Source organism: Drosophila simulans, chromosome X, assembly GCF_016746395.2.
Source record: "Drosophila simulans strain w501 chromosome X, Prin_Dsim_3.1, whole genome shotgun sequence".
Lineage (NCBI taxonomy): Eukaryota > Metazoa > Arthropoda > Insecta > Diptera > Drosophilidae > Drosophila > Drosophila simulans.
In genome coordinates, this window is record NC_052525.2 from 2,685,717 (window position 1) to 2,701,264 (window position 15,548).

Below are 15,548 nucleotides of genomic sequence, written 5' to 3' on the forward strand. Positions count from 1 at the left end.
CACAGATACTTTTTGTCTAATTCAAATATATAAATTAATCAAATAAAAGTTCTAGGAAGTAAAGAAATAATTACACAATTATTCTTATATAAATACTATATGGAAAATGGAAATAAATATATTGAAATAATTTTATGTCGAATTCTTATTATATTTTGTCATTGTCTTGGGAAAGCAAAAATACAAAAATAGATGAGCACATATTTTGGGATAGTTGTCAAGAAAAGATGTTGTCTCCTGACTATGCAATAAATCGCGAACAATTTATACATTAATAATTCCGAGTTTTAATTTAGTTTGAATTTTATCGAAACAAATTGGGAGACTTCAGTTGAGTACTCCATTCTTTGGGGTGGAAATGCCGAGCACTGAGTGAACTAAAACAAACCCAGAACTGACATCCCATCCCAGAACATCTGTGTAAGCCAGATACTGGCGGTCAATCTCGGCTTGACGTCAATCAATCATCGGCTGCTCGGCGATGGATAGAAGAATGGTTTTGGCGAAAGAGATGGGAAATTAGCATAAAATTCGTACGCCTCTGACCCGCGACCCGGTTCACTTTGACCCCGGGCGAACTTTTGCTAATAGAGCTGGCCAAGAAGTGGGAACTGGAAGGAAATGGGGATGCGGGGCGGATGACAGCCATCGATCAGCTGTACGAGCTCCAAGTGGGTATAAAATCCCGGGTCGGTCCATCAGTTGTCAGTCAGTTGTGAGTGAAAACTCAAAGACAACAAGTGAGTTAGGAACCCTCGATCCACAGTCAAGGAAGCCTTTATCCCGATAAGGAGAACCCATCTGCAGAATGCATTGCCTGCTTCAACTGAGTCTGGCTGTGGCCCTTTGCGCCCTCTTAGCCCCATCCACTACCTTGGGTGAGTCCTCAAAAATCTCGCTGTTCTTTAGTAACAGAAAGTTGAAAGACAGTACACAAGTACTTTCTCATACGTTCCTTAAATATTCAATATAATTTTAAAATATTTTATCTCAGCCGAACGCCGCAATGTGTACCGCCTGGGTGGACGCGCCTCCGACGCTCAGATGGAGGCCCGCTTCACCTCGTCGATAGCCAACAAGCTGACCTCGCTGAAGAGCACCACCACGACCACCACGGCTGCCCCCACTACCACCAGCGTGCCCACCACCACTACGGAGACGACCTCGCCGACTGCACCAACAACGTCCACTGGCACCTCGACGAGCACCACCACGCCCACAACCTCCGACAGCACCACCACCGGCCGTGCCTTCCCCGTAATTCAAGACGATGTTGAGGAAGACGATGAGGAGATGCCCAGGGCCTTCGAAGATGAAGAGGACGACGGTGACGACAGCGTGGAGGACGAAGACGATGACGATGATGAGGAGAGCTATTTTGTGGCCGCTCCGTCCGCCGGAGGCAACAACAATGCCGTGCAACAGTCCTCAGACTCCGGCTCGTTGGTCCGCCCTTCGGAGCTCCAGTGGCGCCAGTTCCAGCAGGAACAGCGCAACCGTCGCCGAATCCAGCGCCTCCAGCGGGAGCACAACCAGCGGATCAGGGCCCTCCTTCGCCGCCAGAGGGTTTCCGAGAAGCGAAGCCAGCAACGCTTGCGCCGCCAGCGCCAACAGAGCCGTAAGCGCGTCTCCCAGCGCCAGCGCCGCAACAGGAACCGCTCCAAGGCCCAGCGCCAGCGCCAGAGGAGGAAAAATATGAACCGCCGCCGCCGCCAGCAGCTGCAGCGCCAGCGCAGACACCGCCAGCAGCAGCGCCGCCGGCTCATGCGCCTCCTGCGTCGTCGTCGTCGTGGCGGACGTCGCAACTAAGGAGCTGATCCCGATCAGATCAGATCCCCAACCGATCCCAGAACCCCCGAAATAAACCGAACTTGTATGCAAAACAAAGGCAATTTTTTTTTTCATTATTACGAACACAAATGGCGAAGGGCAAACTACCATGGTAGATCATTGCATCATTGAGGAATAACTGGAAATGTGAATCTAAGCTACAATGCCTATAGATCAGTCCTGGGAAGACTATATGACAATCATTGGATAAAACTATGGATGAAACCCTGGATACAACCATGGATCATATGAGATAACTAGGATTATTAATATCCCCATGATTATACACCAGCTTAGATTAGATACAAGAAATTTATATTGCTTCTATATGAACTTTCTGCGCTATTGGAAAAACTGCAGTTTAGGATACCAGAGATGCTACACTGGGCAACCATTTATCTGAGAACGAAGCTTAGTCTTGTACGATCAGCGACTCTTTCTTTGCCCAACGTGCGAATGTCTTTCTCCGCGGAATTCTCGGGGGGTCACTGTCTATGCGGTTCATTGACACCTCACCTCCACTTTCGCCCTTTGGTGGAAGAACCGCTGTCTAAAGACAGAGTATCTGAAATCAGAAACGAATATGAATATGCAAATGGTGTCGATTCGCGAGCTATATGCAAATGATTAGCGGCGATCGATCGGATGGCTGAGGTTACGGGTCAGATCGCGATTATTTATGGCATTATGCAAAACGGTTACAACGCCAATAGGCTTGCTATTTCTTGGCCCTTTCTTCGTAGGCCTACAAACCAACTAGCTCTGTCTCCTTTGCACGGCTTACACATCTCTCTTTTGGATTTTGCATATGTTCCTTCTCTTTAGCAAGTCCATTTGTTGTAACCTCTAGGGAAATAGGGCTATGTAGGGGCCATGGTTACATATAAATATGCCGCGGCTCGACCCAAGAAGTCAGTCACAGCAGCTCAGCCATCCAAGAGATACTCAGATTTCAGCCAAGCTAAAGGATAAATAACCCAAGATGCATTTGATGAAGGGACTTTTGATCGTGGCGTGCCTGGCTGCCTTTGCCAGCGGTGGGTGATCTTACAAACAGGGGGACTTCTAAAACGGATTAGCAATGTAACGCATTCTTATCTAACCCACAGCCAAGCCCCAGAACTTCCAGATCTTCGGTCGCCAGCGAGATGAGCCCGCCGCCCAAGGACGCCTGAGCGCCACTCAGCTGACCGATCTGCTGAACAGCCTGAAGGGCAGCAGCTCCTCCACTACAGCAGCTCCCACTACCACCACCGTGCCCACCACCTCCACGATAACGACCACGCCAACTGGACCCACCACCTCAACCGGCACATCGACCAGCACCACCACTCCCACCACCTCCTCGCCCACTGGAACCAGCACAGGTCGCCAATTGGAGCCGCTCGATGAACAGGAGGACGACGACGAGGAGGAGCAACAGTTGGGCCACCATCAGCGCTTCCAGCTGGATGACCAGAACGACGACGAGGAGGAGCATAACCAGGTGGCCCGCTCGCAGGCCAACCGCCGTCGCCAGGTGAACGCCCGCCGTCAGCGTCAGCGTCTGCAGCAGAAGTACCGCCGCCGCCAGCAGCAGCAGCGTCGCCGTCGCCAGCAGCAGCAGCAGAAGCGTCGCCAGCAGCAGAAGCGTCGCCAGCAGCAGCGTCGCAGGAGGCAGCAGAACCAGAAGCGCCGCCAGCGCCGTAACCGCCGCACCAACATGCGCCTGGTCAGCCGCTTCCGCCAGAGCACCCCCAACCGGAACCGCGTCATCCGCATCGCCGCCTAAGGCGGGGATTTCCCGGAAACCGATTTGAAACGACACTGAATAAATTGCAATGATATAATAGTTTTTGTGGCTTTCTTTGGGAAAGGGGAGTCGGTTGACAAAAGACATTCGTCACTTGAGCATACTGTAGTTAATATCGATCTACAAATGTATCTGATATATGTCATACCTCATATATTTTCAAGATATCATCATCAACATATCAACACGAAATCGAGCTTCGATGCGTAGCTCTAATCTCTTTGATCAAATCTCGAAATTCACAATCAACCCGTACCAAGTGAATTGATACAATACGGGTTTCTACTTAACAATTTTGTAAACAGCGGGATCACCTATTCAAGCACACACCTTGGCTCTAGATTTTCTTTTTTTTTTCTTTTCAGGATTTGATCTGAAAAGGGATACCATGGGGTACCACTTTAAAAGTGGAGGTAGTCTTTTTTTTAATATTATAGCTTTGAACGCCCTATTCAATGTGCTATCTTTATTAGCCATTTGTTGAAATCGTTGTGTAATACTTTAAATATCTGAATCTGAATATCATCGGCCCAATAAAAATTGTACATTTTTAAACATAAGCAATTCACAAAACATGCAAGTTAATAATAAATATAAGCCTATTTAATGAACCCTAGTTACAGAAACCCTTTAAATGAATATTTTCAGGATCCTATGGATCCTAATTATTGATGAAGCAGAAACCTAAAGACCAAAATATTTGAATAAAGATTTCCAGGATCCTATGGATCCCGAGTAAAGCAAAAATTCATTGGTATATAAACATTTTCAGTATGGATTAACAGAACGTCATTGTTTTAAGAGCAAAACTTAGTAACTTATTGCACGAATTTTGGAATCTGTGTTTATCAATCAGATTCCAAGTGAAATACTATAGCGAACTTTGGCTAATATATGTCGCATGGGTCAAACTAGTTCAACGATCGGCAAGCGGTCACCAAAATTTATGCAAAAACTTTGGCGAATGTGCAAATTTGCGAAAAAGAAATGATAATGAGAATTATGGTTGCCGATTCTGGGTTGGATTGTTGTTGTTAGATCCGCAACTGGAGCGTGGGGTATATAACCCCGACTGGCCGCTGGCAATATCACAGTCCACCGACGACCTTCCCCCAGGCAGAGTCCCATCGAATCCAATCCTAAGGCCAAGACCAGTTCCGCAGGAAACCCCAAGGAAAACCCCAAGATGAAGATCTTCTACGGAGCTCTGCTGGTGCTGGGCACAGCAATTATTGCCCAGGCGGCTGGTGAGTTTGGTTTTCAGTCGGTTTATCAGCTCCTGTTTAAGCATTTAAGCGGACTATGGACCATTAACTTTTATGAGCTACATTAATGTTTTCACCAATTTCCAGTGGCCCGTTCCAACGACGAGTCCGCCCAGGATACCGACCAGCAGTCCAAGTACCGCCTGTTCAAGCAGCCAGTGCAGATCGAGGCGCGCAGCTTACAGCAGCTTATGGCCTTGAAGAGCCAACCTTGCCCTCCGCCACCATCACCCACCACTACAACTGGGCCTACCACCTCAACAGTGACAACCTCACCCACTGGGCCCACTACCACAACCGGAACGTCCACAACAACCACCACACCCACCACAACTTCCACAAACCCTACCACCTCCTCCACCGGCAGACGTCACTCATTCAACCAGAACAATTCGGTGGACGAAAACGAGAACGACGACGAGGAGTTTGACCAGGAGGTGGAGCAGGAGAAGTATCTGAAGGACGAGGATGACGAGCAGGAGGACGACCATGACGATGACGATAACGAGGACGACGGCTTCCAGCTTGTGGCTCCCAAAGCCTCATCTTCCTCCTCCTCTTCTATTCGCCGTCGCACCAGCGCTAGCAGCTCATACGGATCGTCTGGCAACAAGAACCTGTCCAACAGCGAGCTGATGCGCGAACTCGAACTGCGCCGGCAGAAGGAACTCAACGAGCAGCTGCGCAAGCAGCTGGCCAGCACCCGCCGCCGTTCCACCCAGAGCCGCCGTCGTGCCCTTAACAACCGTCGTCGTGCCCGTCGCCGCCAGCAGCAGAAGCGCCGCCGCCTTTCCCGCCGCAACCAGCAGAAGCGTCGCTCCCAGAACCGCCGCCACCGCAACGCCCGCCGCCGTCAGCGCCGCAACAACCGCCTGAGCCGCCTCCGCCAGCGCCGTCGTGCCAACCGTCGCCGCAACTGAGCGACCAGTGACCAGCACTGACCTCTGACCCCCGACATGTACGATTACAATAAAGCGAATATATATACAAAACAAAAATGCATTCTCTTATCACTATTCTTAGATTCTACTAGAAATTTGCCAAAGAACATCCTATATATGCTTCCTCGTAATCCAGTGCAACTATCATCACATACCCACTCAGCGTATCATATAAATAAACCCATATTATCTATCATACTCGATATAACTAACAAGATATATTTATTATATCGCACACATAGATTCCGGATTAGATAAGATTGAATTTACACGGTAGGGACATAATAATCCTAGTAACAAGTGGATAGTAGCAATGCTATTTATTTTATGCGTAGATACACATACCTACATATGTAAGTTAACGCAAGTTGCACTTGCATCAGGGTTCTCGGCACTCGCTGCCGCATACCTCACCTTGATATGACAACCAACATGCTGTGGTTCTCCAAATAATAGTCAAGATAGTTAAGAGGGTTCGAGTTTACGATTAGCTTTATTTTAAGATTCAGTTCGCAATCTGCTAGCGGTTCCGTTATGTGTCCGTTCGAGACTGGCTTCTCTTCTCCCGTCCCGCTGCTTTTATATACGCTTCCCCCGTTGACCCCTCTACCCCACCCTGAGTGCGACCAACGGCACTTGTTCCGAATGCACACATACACAAACATGTTACTAGACAGGCCCCGAGTCGCCTGCTGACGGGGCCCGAAAACACGAGAGCCGAGCGCTGGTGAGTCCTGACGAAGAGCGCAAGAAGAGGGTTCGTAACTTACACGAACATGTTACTAGACAGGCCCCGAGTCGCCTGCTGACGGGGCCCGAAAACACGAGAGCCGAGCGCTGGTGAGACCTGACGAAGGGCGCAAGAAGAGGGTTCGTAACTCCTCCCCCCTCAAGATCTGCGTCCCGCAGATTAGTGAGCCTTGTTCAGCTCGGTTTGGCCCAATGCTTCTAAGTTTGCGGCAATCTCGCGGACATCGGGCATGCCTTTGGTGGACATCAGCTTCTTCCATAGGAAATAAAAGCCTAGGAATATGCAGATTGCGAGTGCCGCCTCGGTGAGAAGAGAGGCTAGTAGCTCACTCGCCATGTTGGACATCTTTTCCAAATTCTTCATGCTCACGTCGTGGACGTATTCCAGAGAAAGTTGAAAGTTGCTAGCCGTTATGTGGCTCAACACGGCCGGCATCGCCATTAGATGACTGACCGAGTAACTGGAATAGTTTTGACCGTTGACCATTATCGTCTCATTGTCGAATTGGATGATAAAGGAGCCGATCAGGTCGTAGTTCTTTGCAGCCGTTCTTAGAGTTCCGTTGAAGTTGGTCAGGAGGAGCATTCCATCGTCGACTTGCTTAACCACTCGTTGGTTACTTCTTTGATATGAGCATTTGGCCTGGCCGCCCTTCAGTAGCCGAGGGATACAGCTAGCCTCCTCCAGTTTTTGCAGTTCCTCGAAGCCGTCGCTTGCGCGGCCAAGACGGCGTTCCAATCAGCAGCATCTGGAGATCCAGCTACCCATTTCCAAGCCGACCCCAGCCAGTCCTGTGAGCGGGATTTGCGCCGCATGCAGAAATCGCGCTTACAAAAAGACAATTCGTAAATATCTGGTCGTCTAAGTTGTTCTAAGACTACGTAGTGTTTGGGGGTACGGTACATTTTGTGTACTTATATTTTTATTTTTTTATATTTCTTATTTCTTATTTCTTATAATCTGTATTTTTTTATATTTTTTTTTTATAATTTTTTTTGTTTCGGGAAATTGGGGAAATTGTACTATACTTGTTTTCCTTTGAATTGTGGTGTTGTGCATGTGTTTATACAATTTTTGTGCGCTATTCCATTTTGCAATATTTTTTCCTTTCGTGCGTGCTGTTACAGTTTTTTATTGATGACCTCTAATTTATTTCGGCACTGGGCACGGTGGTTCCGTAGTATCCCTTTTGGCTGGTTGCCTACTAAGGTACGGCCGCCACACAACTTGTTGGGCGGTTTTTTTTGGGTGCATTCCACACCACTTAACGTATCCAACAAGCTGCCACACACCACCTTATCACTCTGGGCGCTCAAATTACTCGTACTGCCGCAGGTAAACTGCTGCAATGGTTAATTATTGGTTTATTATACACAATCTTTTGCACTCGCGAATTGGCAAGGAGAGAAAAAAAAAATTTTCCCACAAGCCGTACCGCCGCAGTGGGTTGATCGTGTTTTAATTATGTTATAGGTATCGTACAACTTTTGCGCTCGGCATGGGCGACGTGGCGTCCTCCGGTAGCGGGTCGTTGTTTTATTAATTTAAATTAGGTCTTGGCGCAACATAGGTTTACATTTTTATTTTAGAAATTTTACACCTTTTATTGAATTATGCAATATTTGTTGCGCCCCGGGATGGGCGTAGTTCCCCCCGGCAGCGGGTAATTGCTATTTTATCATTTTATACACAGCTCACGCAACACTTCTTTTTCTTTTATGGATTTCAGATCTTAATCTGACTTATGCACACCACCACTATTTTTACGCACAAATTTCCACAATTTTTTCGTATCACTTTTATCGGCCGGACATTGCCGGTCCCTGTTCGGGCGCCAGTTAACGCAAGTTGCACTTGCATCAGGGTTCTCGGCACTCGCTGCCGCATACCTCACCTTGATATGACAACCAACATGCTGTGGTTCTCCAAATAATAGTCAAGATAGTTAAGAGGGTTCGAGTTTACGATTAGCTTTATTTTAAGATTCAGTTCGCGATCTGCTAGCGGTTCCGTTATGTGTCCGTTCGAGACTGGCTTCTCTTCTCCCGTCCCGCTGCTTTTATATACGCTTCCCCCGTTGACCCCTCTACCCCACCCTGAGTGCGACCAACGGCACTTGTTCCGAATGCACACATACACAAACATGTTACTAGACAGGCCCCGAGTCGCCTGCTGACGGGGCCCGAAAACACGAGAGCCGAGCGCTGGTGAGTCCTGACGAAGAGCGCAAGAAGAGGGTTCGTAACTTACACGAACATGTTACTAGACAGGCCCCGAGTCGCCTGCTGACGGGGCCCGAAAACACGAGAGCCGAGCGCTGGTGAGACCTGACGAAGGGCGCAAGAAGAGGGTTCGTAACTTGTATGTATTTGCTTAATATTTTAAAAATCATTAAACATATTTATTTCAGGCAACCAAAACACGAAAAGAACATAGATTTTATGAGAAAAGATACATGTGAAATATTGAAGATCGTTAGGCACACATTTATGGCACTTTGTGGGTCACTTTCGCAGGCTTTGCGCCACCTTCGACCCAGCGGCTTCAATTAGAAACGGATTTCAATAGATTTTCACTTTTTTTCAGCCCACTCTAGCAAAGGCCCAAGGCGCTGCAGAAACCTGAAGACCAAAACCCCAATTCCAATACCAACTCGAAAAACCGAAAACCCAAAGGCGTTCCGCTTGGCCGAAAACCCATGGGATGACCGGCAGAATGATGACGACGGAGAATTTGGAGAATATACATTATAGCTGGCAGCGATTTGACTATTTGAGCCCTACCACGGATCAATTGAATTTCAATTGTGTACGGAGATTTACCGTTCGGCACTTACGATTTGCATTCCACAGCGTATTTTGCGGGACTATAAAAGGCCTCATTGCTGGCCGATAAAGTATCAAAGCCTGATTGTCCAGCCATCGGCGAGCAACAGAAATCGCAGCGATTTTGGTCTACCCGAAAAGTTCTCTCCTCACCCAGAGTAGTTTCCCGAAGATCCAAAAGAGTTTATAAATTTATCCGATATGAAGTTGTACGCCATCGTGATCCTTTCGGCTTGCTGTCTTCTGGCCGCACAGGCGGCACCCGAGAAGAAGATGGCCCAGAAGTCGCGTCAAGTGGACCAGGACGCCAAGGTGGGCCAGGCCGCTTCCAGCGCTGGTGCATCGACCTCTGCCAAGGATCCCTCCAGTGGCAGGCTGTTCCTCAAAAAGTTCCTGACATTCAAGAACCTGTTCAGCAGCAACAACCAACCCGTGATTCCGATCATTATCACTGGCGCCGGAACCGGGACTACCACAGGAGCCTCACCCACTTCGCCCACGGTGACAGTGACCTCGACAGGCACGATTCCCTCGGCCACTGGCACCATCACCACTTCACCCACAACACCCACCTCGCCAACAACAACGAGCGCACGGCAGACGATTATCAAGGGTGCTCGATATGGCAGCAACGATGACGATCAGGAGCAGAATCATGAGCAGGATCAGGATCAGGACCAAGAACAGGACCAGGAGCTGGCCCAACCCGCACAGGCCTATCCCGCCGAGTTGATGGACGAGCAGGCTCTACAGGCCGCCCTGGCCGCTGGCGCCCAGGAATACGAGGTGGTCACCACCGAGCACGAGGTCCAGGGAACTGGCGGAGCCACCGGCGAAGGCGGCAAGGCCACCCAAAGCAATAACCACATCAGCCTGCGACGCAAGGGCGCCCGCCGCGGCCAGGTGATCAGCGTTCGCATCCCACCCCGCTACCGCCGCTACTTCAAGAACGGCCAGAAGGTGATGCTCAACACCGGTAGTCGTCCCGTCTCCAAGCGCCGCGTGGTTCGCAAGCGTGTGCCTGCCAAGAAAATCAACAAGAACAACCGGAGGCGCAACGGCAACAAGAAGAACCGTCGCAATCGCAACAAGAACCGCCGCAATCGCATCACCGCCGTCTAAGGATCATGGATTCAAGGTCAGGATCCAACGATCCAACGACACACTCCGGCAAGATAATTTTTTTTTCTAATTTATTGTAGCCTAACTTGCTACTGCCACACTTCCTGCGGCAGGATAAACCATAAATAAAGCCCTTCAAGAGTACCAAAAATGCCTTCTTACTTTATCTTTGCGTGGGTGATTAAAAAAAAAACAGATCGCAAAGGCATACACTTTTAGCCAACAAAAAAATAATAGAAAATTAGTAAAATATTGCTCAACAATTAAGTTATATTGAAAAATATTAAGATTGTATTTGTTTAAAACGGGGTAAAATATAGTTGCGAAAAAGTAAGCAAGGTAGAAATTAAACTGAATCTTGCAGAGCACAAACCCCAGCAACAATTTAATTTAAGCCCATTTAAATCATATTAATATTTGTCAAAATTACACATTCACGTACTTTTCTTATACCATTTTTCAGAAAACTTCCCTCTAAAGATCTGAGGTTACAGCGATCAAACACCAAAGATCGTTGATCTGCAGAAGCAAAAAAAAGCAAAAACAGTGGTTGGTACAATCTCCTTTATGGGCATAGAATCAAACAAAAAAAAGTAACGTCTGTGAAAAGTACGCACTTGACCCACATTTTTGGGCCGAGATCACCAAAGAGATCAAATCGTGACGAATGATGGGGCAATTTTCGGGTATTTAAGCGGCTGTTTAGCCCGGGGCTCAGTACAAACATGGCTGGACAGCGATTTCTGATCGTACTGATCGTGGTTTCGATCTTGGTACCATCAATTCGGGAGGCTTCTGCCAGAACCTGTGGATCGAGACTCCAGTTGCGGACTCAAAATGATCCCGTTGACCTCAGTCGGCTGAGCGAGAAGCAGCTAAAACAGCTGGTTGAGCAGTTGGCAAAATTGCAAACTCAGAAGGGCGAAGATAGCGGAGATCTGGTGGAGGAAGAGGATGACCCAGAACAGGATCAGGAACTGGAGGATTCCGAGGACGATCACCGCGGCGGAAGTCGTCCATGGAACAGAGTGCAGCGGATAATCCGACGACAGCTGGTGAAAATACCCAAGAGATATCTCAAGAAGCTCCTTAGGCAGTTTGGATTGGCCCGGAGTGCTGGACATAGCGGTGTCCGGAGTGCGGACTTGGCTGCTCCCCAGCTGGAGGAGTACTACCTAATACCACTGGAATGAAAATATTGACGGGAAATAAACACATTTTGGAAATACAACACTTTTTCGTGCACTCTTTTGGGCGCTGGGCTAAAGTATTGCTCATACTAAATTCTTTTGGCTATCAAATAGCTTTCCCCACCGCAAAAGTGAATAAAAAATATTAATTTTAAACATGACAAAGCGAATGAATTTCCATTTCGTTGCCATCATTATGTAAACAAACTTTTTAAACCAGCCTAAAACTATGTTTCGGCAAACATACTTAAAATTCGTGTACAAAGCACAAATGTTGCTTTTATGATCTTTGGACTTTTAAACTTTTTTCCTGATAAAATTATGGTTCCACCGAAAAGCTCTGACAACGATCGTGTGGTAAAGCTTTCCACCACTTATGTTTCATTTGCTCATAGCTAATCAGCTTTGAAACAGCTGTTGGCCGGCGATAAATATTAGTGATTATATAGTTGTCGCACGACGTTTGAGGGGAAAACAAGTGAAAACTGCTGTTTACTAAGTCATTTTCGGAGCCATGTCAGTGGGAGTACTAGCTGGAAAAGTGGCCCTGGTAACAGGTGTGTATTCGTTTGTTTTCTCTTGATATCTGATCTTTTTTTGTGACTCTTCTAATCTGCGTTTTCAGGCGCCGGATCAGGAATTGGTCGTGCCACCTGCCGCCTTTTGGCCAGAGATGGTGCCAAAGTGATCGCTGTAGACCGCAATCTAAAGGCGGCCCAGGAAACCGTACAGGAATTGGGCTCTGATCGATCCGCAGCCCTGGAGGTGGACGTTTCTTCTGCCCAGAGTGTTCAATCCTCGGTGGCCGAGGCCCTAAAGAAGTTCCAGCAGGCACCCACTATTGTGGTCAATTCGGCTGGAATAACCCGAGATGGTTACCTGCTCAAGATGCCCGAACGGGACTACGATGACGTCTACGGTGTCAATTTGAAGGGCACCTTCTTGGTTACCCAGGCCTATGCCAAGGCCATGATCGAGCAGAAACTGGAGAACGGCACCATTGTGAACCTCTCAAGCATCGTGGCCAAGATGAACAACGTGGGCCAGGCCAACTATGCGGCCACCAAGGCGGGCGTGATCTCCTTCACCGAGGTGGCCTCCAAGGAGTTCGGAAAGTTTGGCATACGGGTGAACTGCATCCTGCCCGGCTACATAGACACGCCCATGGTGGCGGTCGTGCCCGATTCCGTAAAGCAGCAGGTGGTGCAGCGATGCCCCTTGGGCCGATTGGGTCAGCCGGAGGAGATCGCCGAGGTCATTGCCTTCTTGGCTTCCCCGCAGTCGTCCTACGTCAATGGAGCTGCCATCGAGGTCACCGGGGGCCTCAAATAATCGTGAACATATATGCAATCCAACTTTCGTAGATCCTTAGGCTTCTAACACGCAGCTTGTATAGCTGATACTTGCCTGGTTGTTCCATTTTAGAAAAATGGATTTTTTATATACATATATTGCAAGAGTGGAACCAGATTATTGCATTTACTCGTCAAGCCATTAGTAAAAAGTTTTTTTTTTAATAAATATATAAATCAACGTTAACATATGGTTGCTAACAGCTGTATTATATTTTGTTCGCAGGAAAAGCTGGTTAATAAGACTAGAAGGACTTGGAAATATACTCTTCCATACCATCTACAAGCTATCAAATTACTAAAAATGTTCTCCAATCAGAACTTTGACCTCACACCTGTTGATATTGTCATAAAATTCAAACACGCCATCTATGAGTGATCTTTATATCGCGCGGCTCCTAAGTTTATCGATACTATCGTTTAAATCGTAACATGGCAATGAAATATATAGCATATCTTTGGGAGAAGTATTGTAACATCTTTTTAAAGATATGCCCATAAGAATGCCAGATAAGTTTTGAATTGGATCAGCGACTTTGATCAGAAATCTATGCTCTAGTAAGTGAAACCACCACAACTTCCCCATACCATTGCAACATTGCGACATTGCGACCACAAAAGGACCGTCGAGGTGGGAAATGGAATGTGCGACACGGCTTGTTGTGGTTTATTGGCAGGGCTTTTGGGTGGCTATTCGTTATTTGGACCCACCGAAATGTACAATATTAATACATTTCACAATTCCCCAGCTGCTAATTAACTCAGTCGCTTACACACACAGTCGCACTGGGAGATATATGCACGTCAGGCGACTCACACATATGTTTGAGTGGCGGTTGGGTTGTTTGGGGTCCGGGTTTTCCGCCTCTGTGGTCGTGCGTGCAATTTAAATAATGAAGACATTTTATTAATTCAAGAAATTCAACTCTCCCGCACTGGCCACGCACACAGGGACACAAAAACACACACCCACCCACACTCACTCGCACACACACACACACACACAAGGGAAACACACATAGAACAGCAATTACAGTGGCCACCCAACATTAAGCAACCTCCCACCACCGACACCACCGCATAAAGGCTCACACAAAACTTGCCAGCCATTTTGGGGTTAGGGTTCACGGGCGGAAAACCACCCAAAATGCCGCCCATCGCCCAGCGGCCACCATCCACAAAACCACCCAACCACCAGCTGGTAGCTGGTGCGTTTCCCATTTCCTTCGGTTTTTAGTGCATAGTGAAAAACAAAACATTTGCTAATCATATGAAGCGACCCTGAGCTGCCGCTCTTTTTGCTTTTCGTGCACTGCAAGAAATAAAGGAATCTTTTTCGAAACCATCCATAGATAACATCATCGAACAGGAAAAAAATACATTATATTTCAGAAACCTCTTACCGGAAACACAACCTCTTTGATCTGCAATATTATTTATTTATGAGAGATCCCATGATGCAAAGTGGGTCAATGATTTTTCCGAGTGCTTTCCATCCACCTGTCTCTGTCGCTCCTTCGACCACTCTCTTTGTAGCAATTAACAACGCAGTGCGACACAAGCGGCGACGACAAGCCAACACTTGAGCCATAAACCAGCCCAACACGACCCCCGGAACGACCCCAAAAAACCGACCCCGAACCGAACCCAACCGAACCGAACCGAACCACAAACCCTCTCAATCCTGTACCCGAAAAAAACCCAAGGCTTCGGAGCGACCAGCGCTTTGGCACTTGCCATATCTCATGTTAATGAAATCGTAACTCTTCGGGCGCCTCGTGTCCGTTTTTTGCGCCATCTCCAGCCCCGTCCTCCGTGCCCCTTGGCAAAAAAAGGCATCCAAAGAGGAGCCGAGGGAACCTGAAACCCGAAAGGATGTTGGATTGCAGAGTGATTAACGCGACGGCAAAACTCCGCACGACTTCACGGACAATGCGAATTGCAGTTGCTGAAGAAGCTTACTCGCAACTTTTGCCAATTGTCAACGAGTTGGGATTGGGAAACGCCAAGCAATTTTCCCAAATAAATTAAAATTCTGTAAGCATACATATGTGAGGAAAAGTATATTGAATATTCCCACGCAAGTATATCCAGGCTTATATCAAAGGGTACAAGGCTCTATATATTATTAGGAATATTAGAAAATTGCCTTAGTATAGTAGCATTAGAAAGCAATTAATTCAATTAGCATTGAATTAGATTAAAGAAACTGAAGTGAAGCTAGCTGGTGTACTTTCATAAAGGGTTCTGAAAAGGATTCCAACTAATGTCAGTTTCTGTGGCTTTACTTTCACCAGTCTCTTGACATTTGCCAACTCACGTTAGTTTCAGTTTTCGAGAGTTTCCCCTTCGCTTTCCCAATGAGGAAAAAAAAGAAAACGCTAATTAACACAGCCAACCGCAATTGCAACTTCCTTCTGGCTAAGTGCACGTATGTTCGAGCCACCCGCCACCCACCAGCACCACCACCACACCACCAC

The 15,548-nt window shown here is 47.5% G+C and overlaps 6 protein-coding genes across 6 annotated transcripts; all 6 read left to right on the forward strand.

Moving 5' to 3' along the window:
• Nucleotides 1-705: 705 nt before the first annotated feature.
• LOC6724991 (trichohyalin) lies at nt 706-1,878 on the forward strand. Its single transcript, XM_002105990.3, has 2 exons — nt 706-878; nt 995-1,878. The coding sequence occupies exons 1-2, from the start codon at nt 809-811 to the stop codon at nt 1,807-1,809; spliced, it is 885 nt and encodes a 294-aa protein (XP_002106026.1). The 5' UTR covers nt 706-808; the 3' UTR covers nt 1,810-1,878.
• An 842-nt stretch (nt 1,879-2,720) lies between these two features.
• On the forward strand, nt 2,721-3,660 carry LOC6739965 (myotubularin-related protein DDB_G0290005). The gene is made up of 2 exons (XM_002076818.4): nt 2,721-2,867; nt 2,940-3,660. Exons 1-2 carry the CDS (start codon nt 2,813-2,815, stop codon nt 3,599-3,601), a joined length of 717 nt encoding a protein of 238 aa, XP_002076854.1. The 5' UTR covers nt 2,721-2,812; the 3' UTR covers nt 3,602-3,660.
• A 1,058-nt stretch (nt 3,661-4,718) lies between these two features.
• LOC27209472 (surfeit locus protein 6 homolog) lies at nt 4,719-5,899 on the forward strand. Its single transcript, XM_039298135.2, has 2 exons — nt 4,719-4,869; nt 4,975-5,899. Exons 1-2 carry the CDS (start codon nt 4,809-4,811, stop codon nt 5,805-5,807), a joined length of 894 nt encoding a protein of 297 aa, XP_039154069.1. The 5' UTR covers nt 4,719-4,808; the 3' UTR covers nt 5,808-5,899.
• Nucleotides 5,900-9,481: 3,582 nt separating this feature from the next.
• Nucleotides 9,482-10,683, forward strand: LOC27208946. The gene has a single exon (XM_039298134.2). It carries the CDS (start codon nt 9,606-9,608, stop codon nt 10,524-10,526), a length of 921 nt encoding a protein of 306 aa, XP_039154068.1. The 5' UTR covers nt 9,482-9,605; the 3' UTR covers nt 10,527-10,683.
• A 568-nt stretch (nt 10,684-11,251) lies between these two features.
• Nucleotides 11,252-11,864, forward strand: LOC6724992. Its single transcript, XM_002105991.4, has one exon. It carries the CDS (start codon nt 11,252-11,254, stop codon nt 11,717-11,719), a length of 468 nt encoding a protein of 155 aa, XP_002106027.1. The 3' UTR covers nt 11,720-11,864.
• A 245-nt stretch (nt 11,865-12,109) lies between these two features.
• On the forward strand, nt 12,110-13,255 carry LOC6724993 (estradiol 17-beta-dehydrogenase 8). Its single transcript, XM_002105992.4, has 2 exons — nt 12,110-12,273; nt 12,342-13,255. Exons 1-2 carry the CDS (start codon nt 12,231-12,233, stop codon nt 13,046-13,048), a joined length of 750 nt encoding a protein of 249 aa, XP_002106028.2. The 5' UTR covers nt 12,110-12,230; the 3' UTR covers nt 13,049-13,255.
• The last annotated feature ends 2,293 nt before the right edge of the window (nt 13,256-15,548 follow it).